Source organism: Callionymus lyra, chromosome 11 (genome assembly GCF_982586985.1).
Source record: "Callionymus lyra chromosome 11, fCalLyr1.hap1.1, whole genome shotgun sequence".
Lineage (NCBI taxonomy): Eukaryota > Metazoa > Chordata > Actinopteri > Syngnathiformes > Callionymidae > Callionymus > Callionymus lyra.
In genome coordinates this window covers 9,097,865-9,116,293 of record NC_141828.1, presented here as the reverse complement: position 1 = coordinate 9,116,293, position 18,429 = coordinate 9,097,865, and the positions used below count along the sequence as shown (strand labels likewise).

Below are 18,429 nucleotides of genomic sequence, written 5' to 3'. Positions count from 1 at the left end.
TGCATCATACAAATGCATGCGTCTATATGAGTGTCATTATGGAATTATTCATTCTTGATTCTTAATCATTGGGGTTCAATAGTTAAGCTGTGACCTTTATGTTATCAAAATGTCATAACTTGCTAATCCCAATTTTGAAAGAAAAAAAAGGTTGACATCATTGGAAAGCTTGATAAATTTATGATAAATATTCATTCATTTTAATCAATTAATTAACATTCGAGAAGACAATGTTTGTCATTTGTTGAACAAACACACCATAAGTTGTTTGAATGTACAGTTATGGAAACATAAAGCACAGGTGTAATTGTAATTGATCAAATTCATGAAATTATCGTTGGAAATTCAGGCTAAAATATATTCGGCAGATAAATGTATCATTTTTAATATAAAAGTGATTCTAAATAAAAGTTTACATACCTGAGATATTTGCGAGGTAGTTTTGTCGAGTAATAAACTTTGTTGGAGATTTGATGCGTGTGAACTTCAGGGTCAATTTTCTACATAAACTAGGACATTGTGTAAAGTGGTGACGAAAACATGGCGAGCGCAGTCGAAAGGTGAATCCAACAGCCGTTAAGATTGTATGATCGAATGTACAATATCCTGGAAGCAGAAAATACACACAAACCTAATGTACTTTATGTTGGTCAAAGGTGTCACTGGTTTATTTCAAGGCTTTCATTTGACATGTTCTTTTCAAAACACATTTATTGTCTAAAATGTATCATAAAAGAATCTGTTAGTTTGTTTTTTTTATTCAAAATGAAAGGTTTTGGTTCAAATCAATGCAGTAATAACTATACAACGACATCAGTAACTCTCTTTAGCATTTGGCTAACAGTTTAGCAGTGGCAGGGTTTAGGATTCAAAATAAAAAATAGTTTAGCATATAATGGTTTAAAGCATTATGTTTGTATTTTATTTTCAGGGGGTACAATGAGCTAATCTAGCTGCAATGCTAGTGATGCTAGGCTAACCACAACATAGCTGCTGCGGCTCAATCACCATTGAAAGGATTGGTTTTCAGAACATTTCGAGTTTATTTTTGTTACGTTATCAGAGGAGCATTGTATCCGCTTCTAAACCAACAAAACGCCGTTTCAAGTGTCAGCTTTTTGTAACCCAGGTGGAATTCCGTAAATTTCTTTGCGAGATTACGTTCCTTGTTTAGGTTTGCGACGTCGAGCTGTCACTTTTAAACCGAGGAACACGCTGCGTAAAAGCCACAGGTATCTGACGCCGCAGTTCTTTTAAAAAAAAAAAAAAAAGGTCAACAACTAAAGGCATTCGATGTAGGAGTCGACTGCCAATGCACCGACGGAACTAAAACTAAACTTAATATAAAGCGGGTCACATGCTTCATTTTCTTTGAAGGTTGTGTACAACATCAAACAATACATACTGACATTGTGGTGTGGTTTTGTCGTGAGTTTTTACCAGAATGTCAAGTATGTCGTCGCTGAATAAAGGAGTGATCTTATTGGAGGAGAGAGAAATACAAAAGCTTCATTTAGGAGACAATAGCGACTCTGGGCAACTCAACGCACATCCATGGGCTGAATTTGACGTGTAGTTTGTTAAACATGTTTTTGCACCATTTTTCAACATAATACCAACAACAAGTCACATGTCACGCCGATGGTTCTTTCTGTGATTCTGCTGCTCGTCTCATTTTTGCTTTTGACGGTCCGGGTGGAAGTCGAAGAGCAGCTCCATCGACAGGTAGCCGAAAAATAAGGTCTGGAAGAACCACAGGAAGCGTGTGGTGCCATCTGTGACGCCTCTGTCGCTATGGAAACACACAACAGATAACATTGTTGACGATCAAGCTGCTCACACAACAAAACACTTCCTTCACGTAAACTGGTTGTATAAACAAAGCAGGCGTGATTACAGCTGGCTGGAGGAGTGAAGTCATTATTACGTCATCATGGAATCCACTCTCGTAACCTCTTGTTCACCCAGATTTTCGACTCTTTGCTTAAAAAAAATGCCGTGATTACAGCTGGCTGGAGGAGGAGTGAAGCCATTATCTCGTCATAATTGACTCCGCTCTCGTAAACTTTTGTTCGCCCAGATTTTGGACTCGTTGTACAAACAAAGCTGGGCGTAATTACAGCTGACTGGGGGAGTGAAGCCATTATTACATCAAAATGGACTCCACTCTCGTAACCTCTTTTTGCCCAGATTTTGGACTTGTTGTATAAACAAAGCTGGGCGTGATAACAGCTGCCCTGGACTTTGCTCTTGTAACCTCTTGTTTGCTGAGATTTCAGATGGGGCAGAACTTACGTGCACAGTCTCAGCACAATAAAAGCTTCTGCAAGGTGAAGGCCAAACAGGAACCACCAACTGTTGATAAAAAGAGAGAAACAAATGAGTCACATCATTTTTTGTTGTTGTTGTTGCAGAGTCAACACATCATTACAGCTCTAAAATAAATCCTTTTTTTTTTTCAAAATGGTCACAGAAAAGCTCGACTATTTGTTTCTAAAAATGAAAGTATAGAAAGTAAACAAGACCAACTTACAAGTTAGTCAGCCCTGCACTGTAGTCGTCCAACAGGTCCTGGTAGAAGCCCGACGAGCCGAGGTGAGAGAGAGGAAGCAGGTCTGGGGCGAAGGCCAGCAGCTGCAGGGAAACAGAGGAGAGTTTGAAAGACACGACGAATGAAAGACACTAGAGAATGACTAGAAGAAAACGTTGAGGAAAAACACTGAATATTTATGAAAAGTAAAACTAAGCTTTAAAAAAAAGAACTAGGATCAGAGAGAAATTACAAAAGGTGCCAGAAAATACTTTAAAAAATCTACAATATTTAACAGGACAAATAAAAAGGCAATATGTTAAAGGTGTATACATATACTGTATATATACTGTATATATATTTTTTTTCTTTCCATCATTTAAATATGTCTGATTACTGATTAGTGTCGCTGTCATCATTTTATTTTCCATATTTGTTTTTTTACTTAAATTTACATATTTGTATTTGCTACAAAAACAGGATTTATAATATTGACATTCATTTGAAAATATATGAATATATAAAAGCTCCAAAAGTCACAGCCTTTTTTTTATATATATATATATATATATATTTTTGCAAAACTTTTCGAATTCTTGCGACGTTTTAATTTCAAACCTGAAAAATATGAATTACATATATTTAGAATATTGCCAATATAGTATTTAAATACATTAAGTTAAGTTGAATGAACAAAGATGATATAATGAATAACTTGTTAAACTTTTCATTTAGAAAACTTACTGTGAAGAATCCATCAAAGATCAGCGCTGACACACATTTGGAGAAGATTACTGTCCGGAAAAAGTTGCACTGAGACATTCTTGCGTCCTCTGGTCACGTATGAGCTCCTGTCACCTTGAGCGTTTATATAAGCGAGCAGGAAAGTAGGAGATTCACACATTGTAACAGGATTGTCACATTTGTTTGTGCCACAGGCATATGTGTTCAAATATCAAAACTGGTTCATAAAGTCACAGTTAAAAAAAAAACACCTGAGGACTTGAGCTCTACTAGTCATTTCTGTTTCTGCCTGGGAGAGGGTTTCATAAGGTGCTGTTGCAGTACACTGTTCCTGAATACTTCATACAGGTAAAGGGCCACATCTGGCCCTTCTATCTATCCATCTATCTATCTATCCATCTTTATTTTAGATGGATAGATAAACTAGGTGCTGTCTCACCTGCAGTTAATACAAAACTCTGCAGAGAGAATTCTGACAAGCTCTAGTAGAAGAACTCACATTTCCCCGATACTTAAAACTCTGCATTGGCTGCCAGTTTCTTTTAGGATTTATTTTAAAATTCTGGTTCTTACTTTCAGATCTATTCAGACTCCTCCTTACATCAGTGATCTGATCCAGCCTTACACCCCAGCTCGGGCTCTGAGGTCTGTGGATCAGAATCTACTGATGGTTCCTGAACACGCTTCTGGACCAGAGGAGAGAAATCCTTCCAGGCTGTTCCTCCTAAGCTTTGAAACGATCTTCCTCTCCTGCTTTTGACTCCTTCAAGAAACATCTTAAGACCTTTTTATTCGTGCTTTTTCCTAATATTCTGGGACTTCTTAATTTGCCTTATGTGTCTTGGCCTTTTGGAGTTTTTAAACTTGTAGGTATTTTTAGCGGTGTATTGCTTTTGATTGTTCAAGTTCTTTGTGACCCTGGTCTAGAAAGACTCTTTACAAATAACGGTTGCTTGCTTACTGTGTAAAAAGTAAAACTACGAAGAAAATATGAGTTGAAACATATTTAATCTTCTGCATCACTGTAAATCATCAACCAAAGTGGAATGCAAAAAAACAAATACACAAAAAGCAATCATGTACGATGACTAGGCCACCCTTCAAAAAAATGATGGTGATGCCAGCAGGTAGTATTGTGTGTATTATGTGAATATAACGGGCAGAAAATAAAACATGTAATGTCTAAAAGCAACGTGAGAACTTGATTAGTTATCATGAAGAAAACATTGGAACGTTTATAGATATCAGCTCTTAAATTAAACTCTAATGAGATTGTTGTCGTCATTACACTTGTCCAAACAAATGTACCTTTAGTTGCACCAGACACTCATTTCAACTGGAATGGAAGAACACAAGATGACCTCATCATTTTTTTTAACCATGACTGCATATTTAAAATCAGTCCCAACAAGGTCCACACGGAGTTCCTCAGTTTTGTTTGGGCCGTTTGGGATTGTACTTGAGCAGCAGGGAGAGAGAGAGGATCCCGAACAGGAAGGTCTGGACGAACCACATTAAACGTGCCGATCCACTCGTGATGCCCTTGTATCTGCGGAGGAAAAGAGTCAAAAAGATGTTCCTGAGGAGATTCATATCAATTTAATGAGACTAAGCCTGTAAGAGGATTAGGGAAATGATTGTTCGCTGAACATCCTGCTCTTAAGTGTCTCAGTCCTGGCTATTTATCTGATGTACCCTCAAGATATTAACCCTTTCGCACATAAATGTGTCCCACTTTTGAAATGAAAACTCAAGGAGAAGCGTTGTTCATCTATCAACATCCAAATCTGTGGACGTGCCCGAGGATCTGTAGAGAATTTAAAACTGAACCTTTTTGTTTGCCTCTGCCTTTTAACCAGTGGTTGTATTTTGTTCAAAGCTCATCTGGTGGTGGGGTCAGGACTACAGACTCTTTTTCTGGTTTCCAAACATCCAACAAGCTGAGCAGAAGAAGGAGTTCGACAACTAACCTGCACACGACCAGTGAGATGATGGACTCAGCGACATGGATGGCAAACGACACCAACCACCTGGATGATAGAAAGTGACTTGCATTGTAAATTGATCATTATTTGTCTTTTTAAAACCTACAGTGTATCAAGACGGATATTTGTAGATACAATTATATCTTTGTATTACTTAAAATACTTAACTATAAAATGATAAGAGTAATTTGAGTCACATCAAATTTGAAAAAAAGAAAGCACTTACACGTTGTACAATTTCTGGCTGTGGTTTTCTTGAAGGAACTTGCAAAAGGTGCCATACGGACCCAGGTAAGCGAAGGGGAAGTATTCCGGTGAAAACACAAGCACCTGCGAAAACGGTCATCAACACAACCATATGTGACACATATAAATAGAGATTATTATTATTATTATTATATAATATCCACTTTAACCTAAAAAAGCATCTGGAGTCTCAGTGCTCCAGGCCACCAACATACAGTGCCACCATTTTAGTGTAAAGAGCAGCCTGGTCGTGAAGAAAATGTGTAAAACGCAAGTCAATTAGTTTTGCAACTCTGTAAAGGATATCATGTGTTTTGAGTATTTTCTCACACAAGACAAATATAAACCTTCTATAGTCAGTCTTTGCCCAGGGCAGACAGTCTGGATTTGATTACACAAAAAGTAGTTAAACAGCCAACAGCTAAATTATAACAAAGTGTATTTAAGTAAATATTATTTATAAACACACCGAAATGAACTGTCAACAGTACTCTTGGATTGACATAGTAAGTCCAGGCAAACCTCAAGTCTAAGGAGTCTGACTGCTCCAACAAACATGTTCCTGCTTACATATAAATGTTGTTTATTATTATTATTATTATTAGAAGCCGAATGAAAGAGGTAAACTGGAGCCAAACAGATAATTACTTTTTGGCTAATTTGAGCTTTTAGGTTTGTGCAAAATACAGCACAAACGTAAATACTGTCAGATTTGGAAGCGAATCCGGTTCTTGACAAGTGATGCGTTCAATTACTCTCTGGACTTTGAGCTGACTATTGACAAGAAGTGGCTAAAAGACGATAAGATAACCAGATGCACGATACGGACAGAGGAATCGATCGTAACATTTGGACACACAGGAAAGGACATTTAAATACAAAAAAATGTGTCTCAATACAAACAAACTTTGGAGTTTTACAAGTTTACTGTGAACGCAACATGTCAACGTAAAACATTTATGATGGAAAATAACGCCTATTTTTTGTTTCTTTTAAATAAGTAACCATTAATATGATGAAAACATAACGGATGAATGACAACTTAATTCTGTTAACGTGTTATTCCATTCATCGCGATGGTTTTTTTCTTTAAAATTAACTTTAATAAACATTTAAATAGACTTACAGTAAAATGTCCGACAGCCAACGAGACGGCGACGATCCAGAACAAACTAGTTCTTTTGAAATAGTCATTTCTGCCTGTTTGGGCCATTTTTTTTTGAGTTTGAGTTTCTGCTTTGTTGGAATTCCCTGGATCTGACAGCGTCGTCTTCTTCTATGGTTCTCTGGGTCTGGTTGGTTCTACCGAGTCACTGCCCCCTAGTGGTGGATGTCTCCGAATATTGATCCAGCCCACAGCTGTTATCGACGCACTTTTACTTTTAGCTAAAAAAAAATCATTTAATCCTTTTACTTATGGTTTATTGGAGCGATTTTGCTTTTCTTGACTACAATCCGTTTTTGACAAGTTTGTATCGTGTTTTTAATCAAATAAAAAAAGCGAAACGTAACATTTAAAAAAGGGGTTTATGATGAAAAAATAGGCCAAAAGGCGAAATACTGTTGGAAATAGTCAATATAAATATTGTCTTTTCAACTATGAAGCAGATTGTGTATAAGTTGCTTCCCTCTTGTGGATTCAAAAAAACAGTGCATCCGAGTTAGACCTTCAATAAAAAATCAAAATTAATATATAAATCCGAATCGTTTTTGCTCAACTGCTTTAGTCATTTTATTTAGATTTTTTTTTGTTAAGGTTGTATATGTATTTAATTTGGATCATTCTCACTGGGCATTGGTTTATAGTCCAGCATATAAAAACGATAAACATTATAAAAGTACTTGTACTTGTTTCTTAAAATACTCACTACATACATGCTTTTAATTTTTGTGACAATTTACATTGGAAGAAAAATGTAAAAGCTATTCAAATCTATGATTCATGTTGAAATGAAATGTGTATTTAATAAAAACAATTTACTACATTTTAGCTAAAAATAAATTACACTTATATATAATGATTTTTTTTTTTATTCAATCCTTGTTAATATCTATTGTTTTACTTTTCCTGTCATGCCATTGTTTCTTTGTTCTTCATCACTAACATTCAGATACATCTTATATTTAATTTTCTATGAAATCCTTGTAAAATTGTTGATTTACTTTTGTCATCTTAAACATTTCTGTTCCAATACTGTCTCTCCATTTCAACTCCCTAACCTTCTCTCTAAACATCCACATGAGCTGTCGCTCTGACATTTTTTTTCGGTCATATTTTTCTTAACTTTCTGACATAAAACGCTGATGATAATTTTATTTCTACCTATTTGATCAATATTACCTTCACCACGGTAACAAACCCTCGAGCAGCTTCACATGGAAGAGCATTAATAATCATAATAACATTAAGGTATAGACAACACATACTGTATACCATGGAGACGCATCAAAATGTCATTCAAGGATTTAAAAAATAAACATTAGAAGAGTAAGTTGTTATTGCAGCTCCTTCATTCAGAAGACTTTCAGATTTGACTATCTATGCAGGTGTTTTATTGATCAACAGTAAAGATAAAAATAGATTTTTAAAGGAGGTTGGTCACGTTTTTTCTTGTAGTTTCCTGAAGAAAATATTAAGTCCAGACAACTTAAATTCATAATCCAACAGTCTGATGATCCCATTCTGTTTCATAGAAACATTTATATTCTTACGCTGATGGACTTGTAACTTCCTGTCACTGTCAAGCTGATAAACTGATCATGTGACTTGTTTTCTTATGACAGTCGACAGTGAAGGAGCCTCCGCCGAGCTGCACTTAACCTGCGATTAATCACGGATCCCTGTATGTAAACGCAGCCATACATTCATCTCGGTTCCGCCTGATAAGACTCTTCCCTTCGGTTGTTTATCTCTCCGAGATCATTCCAAACTCAACAAATATGAAGCAGCAACAATTCAACAATCAATCCTCCAGTGTGTTCTGGAGGCGGATAGATAGCTGCAGAGCCGTGAGACTCCAGGAGCCGCTGCATTGATTCTGCTCCTGGAGATGATAAGGAAGAAGATCTGAGTTTGTGGAGCAGCAGCAGATAAACTTCAGACATCACTGTTTTAAAGTACAACTCTGCCCTTTGACCTCCTGCACTGTTTTATGATTTACCACTCTGCTGCGCCCATTGAACGTTAGTTTAAATAATAAAAAAAACACAGGCATTTTCTGTTTGTAGTTTAACCTGTATTTTTTATTATTAAAAAAATGATTTTATTAATAAAACTCATTTTATAAATATAACATCAACCTTTCAATAAAAAAATCAATTGCCTTTGTGCCACATATTTACTGATGTTTTTACTTTATTTTCATATTAGCTTCTCATTGTACAAAATATATATTCATAATATTTTTATCCAATTTGTCCATGTACTTAAAAAAAACACCCACATAAAAAAAATTAAATAATTTCAAATAAACACAGGCATTTTCTGTTTGTAGTTTTACATGTATTTTGTATTGTTAAAGAATGATTTTATTAATAAAACTATTTTTTATAAATATAACATCAACCTTTCAATAAAAAAAATCAATTGCCTTTGTGCCACATATTTACTGATGTTTTTACTTTATTTTCATATTGGCTTCTCATTGTACAAAATATATATTCATAATATTTTTCTCCAATTTGTCCATGTTCTTGGAAAAAAAAACACCCACATAAAAATAAAAATTCAAATAATGTTCTTAATTTCATATTTTTCAATTAGAAAAAAAATCAAATTTTAGATTATTTTAATCATAAGGATAATTAATTAAATAATTGTAAAATATATACCTTGCTCAATACAACACCAACTTATTTTTTTTTATGTTTCATATATTTTTCATAGACATCACATATATTATTTAAGATAAACATATGTATTTTCTTCCACTACATTTTTATAGCCCAAACTTTTAAATATGAATAAATTAGAAATAGCGCATGTCTTTCAGTTTATTTGAAAGTCACTAATTCATGGCTTGTTTAAATGTACATCTTCTTGAAATGTAATTTTTATTTTTTAAATCAATGTAAAGTAAAGTTGAACCAGATTTAACATTTTGTCTAATAAATATATGAATAACACTCACCTTTTACACCGTTTGACAGCTAGAATGGCAGCAGAAGTCTGTGTAGTCTTTTAATCAGCCAACAATTCTCCTCTTTGTCTCGGCCTCTGATAAACTGCTGTGCATATGAAAGGAAAGCTGACGGGCTTGTGGCGGCGCTGCTCGGTTAAACATCTTCTGCAAAAGCTTTTGTTTCCTGATTAACGTCCGACAGTTTGCAAATCCAAGTTTGTTTGTTCGTTTCACGTGAACCACAGGAATCAATGCGACAAATCAATCAAGAGTGTTAGGTGGGGTTGAAGGATTAGAACTTTTTTCAAATGTTAAAATCATACTGACATTGTGTTTGTTATCATGGCTCTGATCTGTATCTTGCATATTAAAAGTTTCCTGTATTGTTTAAGATGAGTTTTTCTAAAACCTGGTTCTTCAACGTCACTAATCTACTTTTTTTTGCAAACTTAAATATGTAAAAAAAAAGAATCGAGTTGAGTATTTATTTCTACCCTTTTCATGGTTTTGACAAGATAATTGTCACTCAATAATAAAAAATGTTGTTAATATTAAAATTATGACAACAATTACCAGTAATAAAAATGTGAAACTATATTTCTATTGTTCATTTTCGTGTTATCTTATTTCATACTGACACCACAACAAAAATCCTATGTTATGGTAATACAAGTTTAAGTTTCTGATACAACTAATCCTTTTTTTAAATATAATTATTTGAATAAAAATAAAAATAACAGAAAATAAACTTGAAAAAAAAGTTTTTTTTGACACAAATAAAGGTATTACAGAAAAAAAAAAATAAACTAAAGAGCTTGTATGCAAGATGTAAATTACCATTTAAACATATTTAAAAAAAATTAAATATTATTTAGAAACTATCATAATAAAAAAGGAAAACAAATATTAATAGATAATGTAAAAAAAAGAAAAAGAAATTACAGGAAGTTCAGTCGATAATAAATCGCACAAACAAGATTAAAATGTGTTTAAGGTTGAAATGAGTGGAAATGGTGAATTAAACATGTAAATCAGTGCAAACGTAACTGGATAATATTGAAATGAACATTAGTCTCAGAACAACCATCACGTGTCGGGAAGTTCGTTGACGACTTCAGTGGATTGGTATCGATGAGCCTCATTAAGGACCCATCGGTCGTTGTCACTTCCCTTCGCTTCCTCGCTTTGAGGCCAGGTGACAACTACTGACAGAAGAGGAGGGGGTGTGGGGGGCGGTCCAAAGGACCCCTTCCAACCCCCACTGCCAACCTTCAGGTCAGGACCATCCAGGTAAGAGCTATAAAAGGTCAGGGCAAGAGACAGAGAGGTCACAACCACTCAGGGGGGCTTCAGAGGATTTACAGCTGGAACACATCAGAGCAGCTTTTATTCTGAAGATGTGGAAAGAGACCAGCAACGGTAAGAACTTTGACCTTCACTAAGATGAGTGGAGCTACACTTCTTATACTAGACTTGACTGTTTTTACATTGTATCCAAGATGTTCTGTAATCGGAAGTATTTTGGAGAATATTGACAACTGTTAAAAAAAAGATTTAGACGTATTGTCATCACCAACTTTTAATTCTTTTAAATAATGGTTTCTAAGGAATTTTCTGCTTCATCCTGGTTTCAAAGCATCTGAACTTAACAAGCTGCTCTTCTTTTTCTTGAAACCTCCAGATGAGTCCAGGGCCGGCACCCCCGCCGCCGGAGCCTCCTCTCGCAGCACCAGCCGCAGGAAAAGAACCAGCTTCTCCAAAGAGCACGTGGAGTTGCTGCGAGCCACCTTCGAGACAGACCCCTACCCCGGCATCAGCCTCAGGGAGAGCCTGTCGCAGACCACCGGGCTCCCGGAGTCACGCATCCAGGTACGGCTTTGGCTTTTGCATTGTAACTTTAATTTTTGTGGCCCTCCTCAGTCAAAGGTCATGTACAAAAATAGCCATTTTATGTTGTTTTCGTTTCTATTACTCAGTACTAATCTCTAAATATGATGATAGGGGTTCTGGTTTTATGACTTTTGTCCTCCTCTTATGCGATTTTTGTGAGTATTTATGGCTATTTGGATATATATCTGATAAAAAATAAAAGTTAATTAAGCATATTGAGCATCAACATTACAGTTTAGCATTTAATAAGTTGTTTTTTAGACACTTTGATTAGTGTTTGGAAATGTTTTATGCTAAAGATTAGCCTCTAAGAGCTAAATTGAAACTGATATGTTTATAAACTGTTCCATTTAAAGTAATATATTTGGTAAAAATGTGAGATGTGAGATGTTTCTGGACCATAAACATCACGATCACAACCTTCAGAACCATCTGCTGTGGAGTCGCTCACTCACTAACCAACTCTCCGCTCCGCAGGTTTGGTTCCAGAACCGAAGAGCTCGAACCCTCAAGTGCAAAGGAGTCAAGAAAGGACTTTGGCAGCTGGAGGGTCAAGTCCCAGAGAGCCTGACCCCGTCCCACGCCAGGACGAGGGGATCTCCGCCGGGACCCCTGCTGCCACAGAGACCTCCTCCCGCCTACCCGGTCCAGGTGAAGGAGGAGATGGAGGACACCTGTCTGTTTGGATCCTGCACCTCCAACTACTCCAGCATGGAGGAGCAAGGCTACTACCAGTCCATGTTCGGGCGCCAACACAGAGTGGGAGAAAGCCCGACCCAGATATGGTACTGGCCGCAACCGGGGAACCAGACCCCACCCATGATGCCACGCTGGTGCCAGCCGCACATGGAGATGAGGAAGCCCTACCAGCCCTTCATGATGCCCGGGTCGGCCGAGCAGCAGATGTACATGTTCAACTCGCACTCGTCCACACCCGACACCCCGGACTCCGGGTACTGGGACGTCGGTCTGGAGAACAGCCCGCCCGCGGAGGGTCACTACTCACAGGTGGACGAGTCCTGGACCGGGATGTCGCTGGACGGCAGCGGCAAAGACTGCGGACTTCAGGCCGTGGCGCCTCTGCCTGAGCTGTCCCTGCAGGAGATCCTGGGCGAGCTGGACGAGGACTGGCTGGGAGGAGAAGGACTGGACAGCAACGCCGAGAAGATGGTCATCTCCTGATGGAACACAAGAAGTTTAGAAAACCCTTTGTTAGCATATTTTCTTAGGTTGTTAGCTTCATTCATTTTTATATTTAACGACTGTATTTATTCATTAACCCACTATTTAATGCTTATTTATGACTTTCTGCACTTTTGTACTATGATGGTATTTAAAATAAAATTAAAAAAAACATTTAAAAAGACCTGAGTCTTGTACTTTTATTCAAAACTCTGGCAGATGATTGACTTGAATTGATTTTCAATCAATCGTGACTGGAAAGTAGGTCAACGATGTCGACCAGTAGGTGGCGCTGTTTACACGCTCACACTATTTTAGAAGATGTTTCTTAGTTTGACATTGAAATGACATTACAAACTTAAGGTTTATTATTCGAGAACTCCAGAGCGGTTTCCTTATCGCCATTTTAACAAAGGGTACACATTAATGAATTATAACTTACGATTTTTAAAAAAGGTTCTGGTTCTTCCAAGGGATCGTTCAGAGAGGAATAAAGTTAATTTTCTGACCAAAAACAACTTTTATATTATTTTAGCAACAACAACTAGGTTCTATATGAGGTTGTTTCAAGCTTTTGTTGTTCTTGTTTAGCGCCAATCTCATGCTAGCATCAGGCTACATACCATTCTGAACACTTCCGGTTTATCGAGCGGATATTTAATGATAGAGTTCATAATTATTATTTTTTAATTATTTATTTTTTTAAACCTAAAATTTAAAATAATGTATGAATTCAACACAACTCTTCTCGTTTTAAAATACGTTTAAATATATTGTAGAAAGTAAAGGTCATTTACGATATTTCGACAACATATTTCCACATTTAATACAATTTAATATTTAATTTTAAATCAAAAATACATTTGTTACATAACATATTACTTATGCATGTATTTATTTATTTTGTATTAGTTTATTCATATTTTATCGAAACAGTGATTATTAAACTGTTCAACATTCTGTGGTTTGTAACTTTTGTTACCTTTGTTTACCGCCACACTCCTGCTAGCATAAGGCTAATAAAATGGTCAATATCTCAAGATAATTCAGCAGATATTTGATGAAAATCATCTTTTACTTTTTTAACTATATTTGAGAAATAGATCTTAATTCATTTAAACTCTTCTTGTTGTTTAATACGTTTTAAAAAGAACAGATTTCAAAAACATATTTCCACAATTGTTTTGTTTTGTCAGCAGGAAGTTCATTCCTTACATAAAATATTGCTAATGCATTTATATATTTATTTTTGTATTAATATAATATTATGTCATAATTAAATACTGAGTTATTATCAAATGATGTTTCTATTATTTAGTAATAATAACTACATATGGTTGTTTGAAGCTATTGTTCCTCTTATTCATCTCCACACTCCTGCTGACATCAGGCTCCATGAAATAGTCAATTTTAGAAAAAAATATCTTTATTTAACATTCCTCTAGATTATTTTGTAATAGTGTAGAAAGTAAATAACAAATATTTCCAAAATGTTTTCTGCACCAACTTAAAACTAACAGGGAATTTTGTAAATATTGTACATTTTTTATATACCGTGAAATAACAAGTTTTTCAAATTTAGAAGTCTATTCATAATGTATTCTTATTTAGTATTAATATCTTATTAAGTATTTCATAACATTTTAGTTTTTTTGTATGCTCTTGCTTATTTTCTTTTTTTCTTTTGATGCTGCTGTAAACCAAAAAATCCTCTTGTGGGACTAATAAAGGAAAAATCTAAATCTATATTTCTTACATATTTAATAACTTATGAATGAAATTATTTATTTCTAAATAGTAAAAAAAAGTACAGTTTTATAAGTAGTCTCAGGAAGTGCGTGGGACTTCCACACAAGTCAGAACTCACATTCAAAAAAGCCCCATAATAACTTCCAGCTGTCTTTCAAATATGTTTGTGAACTTTATTTTTTCAGAAGTTTGAACTCGAGTTCAAGATGAAAAGCTCAGGCAGGAATCATCGGAGGATGTTTGTCTCCTGATCCTCTGATGTATATTTTAATACCAGATATTATGGAAGTGGTCCAGTCTCGACAGCATGTTTACAGGCTCCTGGAGGATGGGTGTCGTCTCCGTGTTCCTGTCCGACGTGAACAATGACTCCGAGCGAGAGCTGGTTGGGACGTGACTCTCGGGGTGCTACGCTCCTCTAAACTTAGACCCCGTCAGGAAGTGCTTCAGACCAGCAGCGGGACAGGTGTCTTCAAAACAAAGGCAGCAGACGGTCGAGCGTGAATAACTTGCTGTGTCACACTTTCTATAACTACATAAAAATGAACAATTCAGTTGAGAAACAAGTTGAAAATCTAAAGCAGACCTTCTCAAATGACACCTGCATACATAAAGAATACACTAAAGACTTCATTATTCATTTGACAATTTTTTTTCTCACTCTTTTTTGATTTGGAACCAAAAATATTAGCTAGTTAGCAGCTAACATTTTTCTAGCTAAAAAGGCTACAAAGCTAAAAAAAAAAAAATGAGGGTAATTTTGTTTTTGTGACTTTTCTATTTTCATTCTTTTTACATTCTATTTAGGGTTGTTTGTACTGCTACAGTCACATTTAGATTTTAATGATATTTTGGTTAAATTTGAATTCCCAACCCACCCTTATTGGCTTTTCTATTGAACTATTGATGTTTTAAATCTCTTTTCATTTGATATATGTTTTAAAAAAAAAAGGGTTTCTTCCAATGTGTCATATATTTTTAGTTTGGTAAGTTTGTTTTAAGATATTTAGTATTGTAAACCTCGTTTTTAATGTAAACTGGGTTTTCTTTTAGAAAATATAAAATAAACAACAACAAGAATTATTGTAAGTAAGTAAGTCATTTTTATTTGTATAGCGCTTTTCCAGACCAGGGTCACAAAGCGCTTAAACAATCAAAACAGATAATAAATAAAGTATATACTTTAGAGGTCAAGATAACACTGATAACACAACAGGAGTTCCAGAAAATCAAGGAAAAGCCTGAACAAATAAAAACGTCTTAAGATGTTTCTTAAAGGAGTCAGTAGTAGTAGTAGGCAAAGAAATTAATTAATAAAATAAAATAAAATAAAAATTGTGAATCTTGAGAATGAATGCCTTCCAAGTTACTGTCCGAGGCAGACCCAAGACAATCTAGTTATTCTCCATAAGTACTGGAGATCTGGATTCTAAAATCTGTATCTGCAACTGTTGAATAAAAAGAAAATAATTAGTGGATGAAAATAGTGACAACATTTTTTTTTTTTAATCTACAACCACATTTTTATACTTTCCACTATCTGTGTGTGTTTTTCTTGCTGTTATTTGTGTGAACTTCCAAACGAAAGGAGTCACATGTTCCTCCACTTCTGCTTCTTCTGGTCCTGCTCTGACACACAGCAGAGCCGAAAGTGAAAACTCACAGCAACTGATTTGTTTTCACGTGTTTTGTCGCCATATTTGGTCAAAGGCTCATGACACGCATGGAGAAGTTTCATAAATGTGTCAAGTCAATGTATCTAAGGTCGTCCCCCGTGACTAGAAAGTGTCAACACGACTGCGACAGGTTATTTCTTCCTGTCAAAACTGCGAAAAAGGTCGAGGTCAGGTTGGGATCTGTGAGGGAGTTTTTAGGAAGATAATAAATCAAATAGGGTTAACTCTTTTAAACTGAAGGGTCCTAGAAGTTTTTGTGTATGTTTGCATGCATACAAGTGAAAGTAAAAGTCATTTCACCTCAGTGCTTAAGGTAAGGTAAGGTAAAACTTAATGTTGTTTATATTTTTTTTTAAATAAAAATATGAGCTAATATGATAATGTGAATTAAAAATTCATAAAAATGTCATATTTAATTCATGATTCAAATTTTTTGACACATGTCGAAATACAATATTTCTTTTTGTGTAAAATGAACAGCAAAGTAGTTTAAATTGAAGTTAAAAAAAAGTTACAATTGTTTACAATTGTAATTGTAAAATTTTGATTTTAAATAAAATAATGTAAAAAATACTGTTTTTATTGATGTATTTATTTAATGCAAAAACACGGAATTATGTAACAATTCAAGCGATCTTAAAAATAATGAGGAAAAAAGATTGTCCAATTCCAATTGAAATTAACCTGAAATTTAGAGTATTTGCATTTATACATTTAATGTAAATATTTATTTTAAAGACGATATAATACTATGCATTTGTATTTCATCATTCATTGTTAGAATGCATTTAAATCCCCGATGAAATGAACCTACTGAGTGAGCTACAAAGGTCATCTCGGCAGTCGCAGTGTTGGATGTCTGGAGACATTTCTGACCCACAATCTCCTGCAGACATCGACACTCTGTCTGTCACACACACACACACACACACACACACACTCACACACACACACACACACACACACACACACACACATGCACACACAACCGGCTGGAAGCAGACAGACGTGTGAGTGATGGTCTTCAGCTGCCGACAACTTCCTGGATGTCAAACCCCGCCCTCCCTAAAAATATGAGTCCAAAGTAATCCAAACCCAACCCTTCAAACCGGCCGACGAGCTAATTTGGGAAACTTTTGTGAGAGTAAATGTAACGTCCACTCTGCAAGAGTGCTGCCATCAGACGGTGTCTGGACCTTAGTGGGGAAACTGGAGACGCACAACCTCCATAAATAGACATTCAATATCTTTAAAAAAAAAAAAGATATTGGTGTTTCTCGGCATAGGAATCTAGACAAGACATCTAAGATGAGGATCAGCTACGCAAGATTAGAGACCATAATTGTCTGAAGTCACTGTCGTGAAGCTACATCATTAGATTTTGAGTACTTTGTTAGGACTGTAAGTCACAGGATTTTTAGTTTCAACATTCCGTGTGTGAAGTAAAAAAAAAAAAAAATCTGCAGTCACATGATCAACCAAAAAAAAATTGATTTAAAAACAAAAAAATGCAAAACAAAGTAAGAAAAAAGTAATCTTGGTATCCATAGTCGAGGGTCTTCTCATCATCACGTCACCTACGCCCAGTTCACGTGCTCTGGATGCAACACCTTCTCTCGCTACTACATGCAATGACGTAATTGTTTGGTCATGTGACCTGCTGCAGCAGCAGCTGTCTCCTCCAGAACCACCTCCTGCTGCACGATTGGTCGGTCCAGGGATCGTCAGCCAACTTGTGAGATCCACAGAAGCCTCGAGTGCCAATTATTAGAGCAACTATCGTTGCTAAAAAATAAATAAATAAATAAATAAAGTTTCGTTAATGTTGCGACATTTTAACATGGATCTTATCAGGTGTTAATTTAGATAAGATATTTAAAAAAAACATGCAGATCTAGTTTCCTGTCAGCTGTGAGTCAGCTGAGAGTCATGTTGCTCTGAAAGTGTGTCACCCTCTGACCTCTGGAAGAATCTCACCCGCAGGATACTCCACCATTCTGTCGTTTCAGAGTAAATAAATGGATTAAAAACACTCTTATTTGTGTACAAATCTGTGTGTGTTACTTTATGCATATGTGCAGGATCTTTTATGTGTGTTTTTGTGTTTCCCTCTTATTTTTGTTCGCTCTCTGATATTGTTTTGTACTTTGAATGTGTGTCTGTGCTCGTTTTCATGTTATATAAATATTTGTCCTTTTCAAGGGTTTTGGTTGAATTGTATTTATGTTTTCTGATTTTTTGTGTGTGTGTATGTTTGCTTGGTGTTTATTTCTACTGTATGTGTGTTTATTTTGTTCTTGGTGTGC

At 35.6% G+C, this 18,429-nt stretch overlaps 3 protein-coding genes across 3 annotated transcripts; 1 reads left to right on the top strand and 2 right to left on the bottom strand.

Moving 5' to 3' along the window:
* Window positions 1-1,508: 1,508 nt before the first annotated feature.
* LOC148069181 (transmembrane protein 254-like) lies at window positions 1,509-3,359 on the bottom strand. The gene is made up of 4 exons (XM_087803210.1): window positions 3,275-3,359; window positions 2,534-2,634; window positions 2,296-2,355; window positions 1,509-1,792 (listed from the first exon to the last, which is right to left on the bottom strand). Exons 1-4 carry the CDS (start codon window positions 3,350-3,352, stop codon window positions 1,672-1,674), a joined length of 360 nt encoding a protein of 119 aa, XP_087659336.1. The 5' UTR covers window positions 3,353-3,359; the 3' UTR covers window positions 1,509-1,671.
* A 906-nt stretch (window positions 3,360-4,265) lies between these two features.
* LOC148069180 (transmembrane protein 254-like) lies at window positions 4,266-7,489 on the bottom strand. The gene is made up of 4 exons (XM_087803209.1): window positions 6,632-7,489; window positions 5,486-5,589; window positions 5,245-5,304; window positions 4,266-4,823 (listed from the first exon to the last, which is right to left on the bottom strand). Exons 1-4 carry the CDS (start codon window positions 6,716-6,718, stop codon window positions 4,703-4,705), a joined length of 372 nt encoding a protein of 123 aa, XP_087659335.1. The 5' UTR covers window positions 6,719-7,489; the 3' UTR covers window positions 4,266-4,702.
* Window positions 7,490-10,446: 2,957 nt separating this feature from the next.
* LOC148069179 (uncharacterized) lies at window positions 10,447-12,698 on the top strand. Its single transcript, XM_087803266.1, has 3 exons — window positions 10,447-11,045; window positions 11,308-11,495; window positions 11,994-12,698. Exons 1-3 carry the CDS (start codon window positions 11,024-11,026, stop codon window positions 12,696-12,698), a joined length of 915 nt encoding a protein of 304 aa, XP_087659392.1. The 5' UTR covers window positions 10,447-11,023.
* The last annotated feature ends 5,731 nt before the right edge of the window (window positions 12,699-18,429 follow it).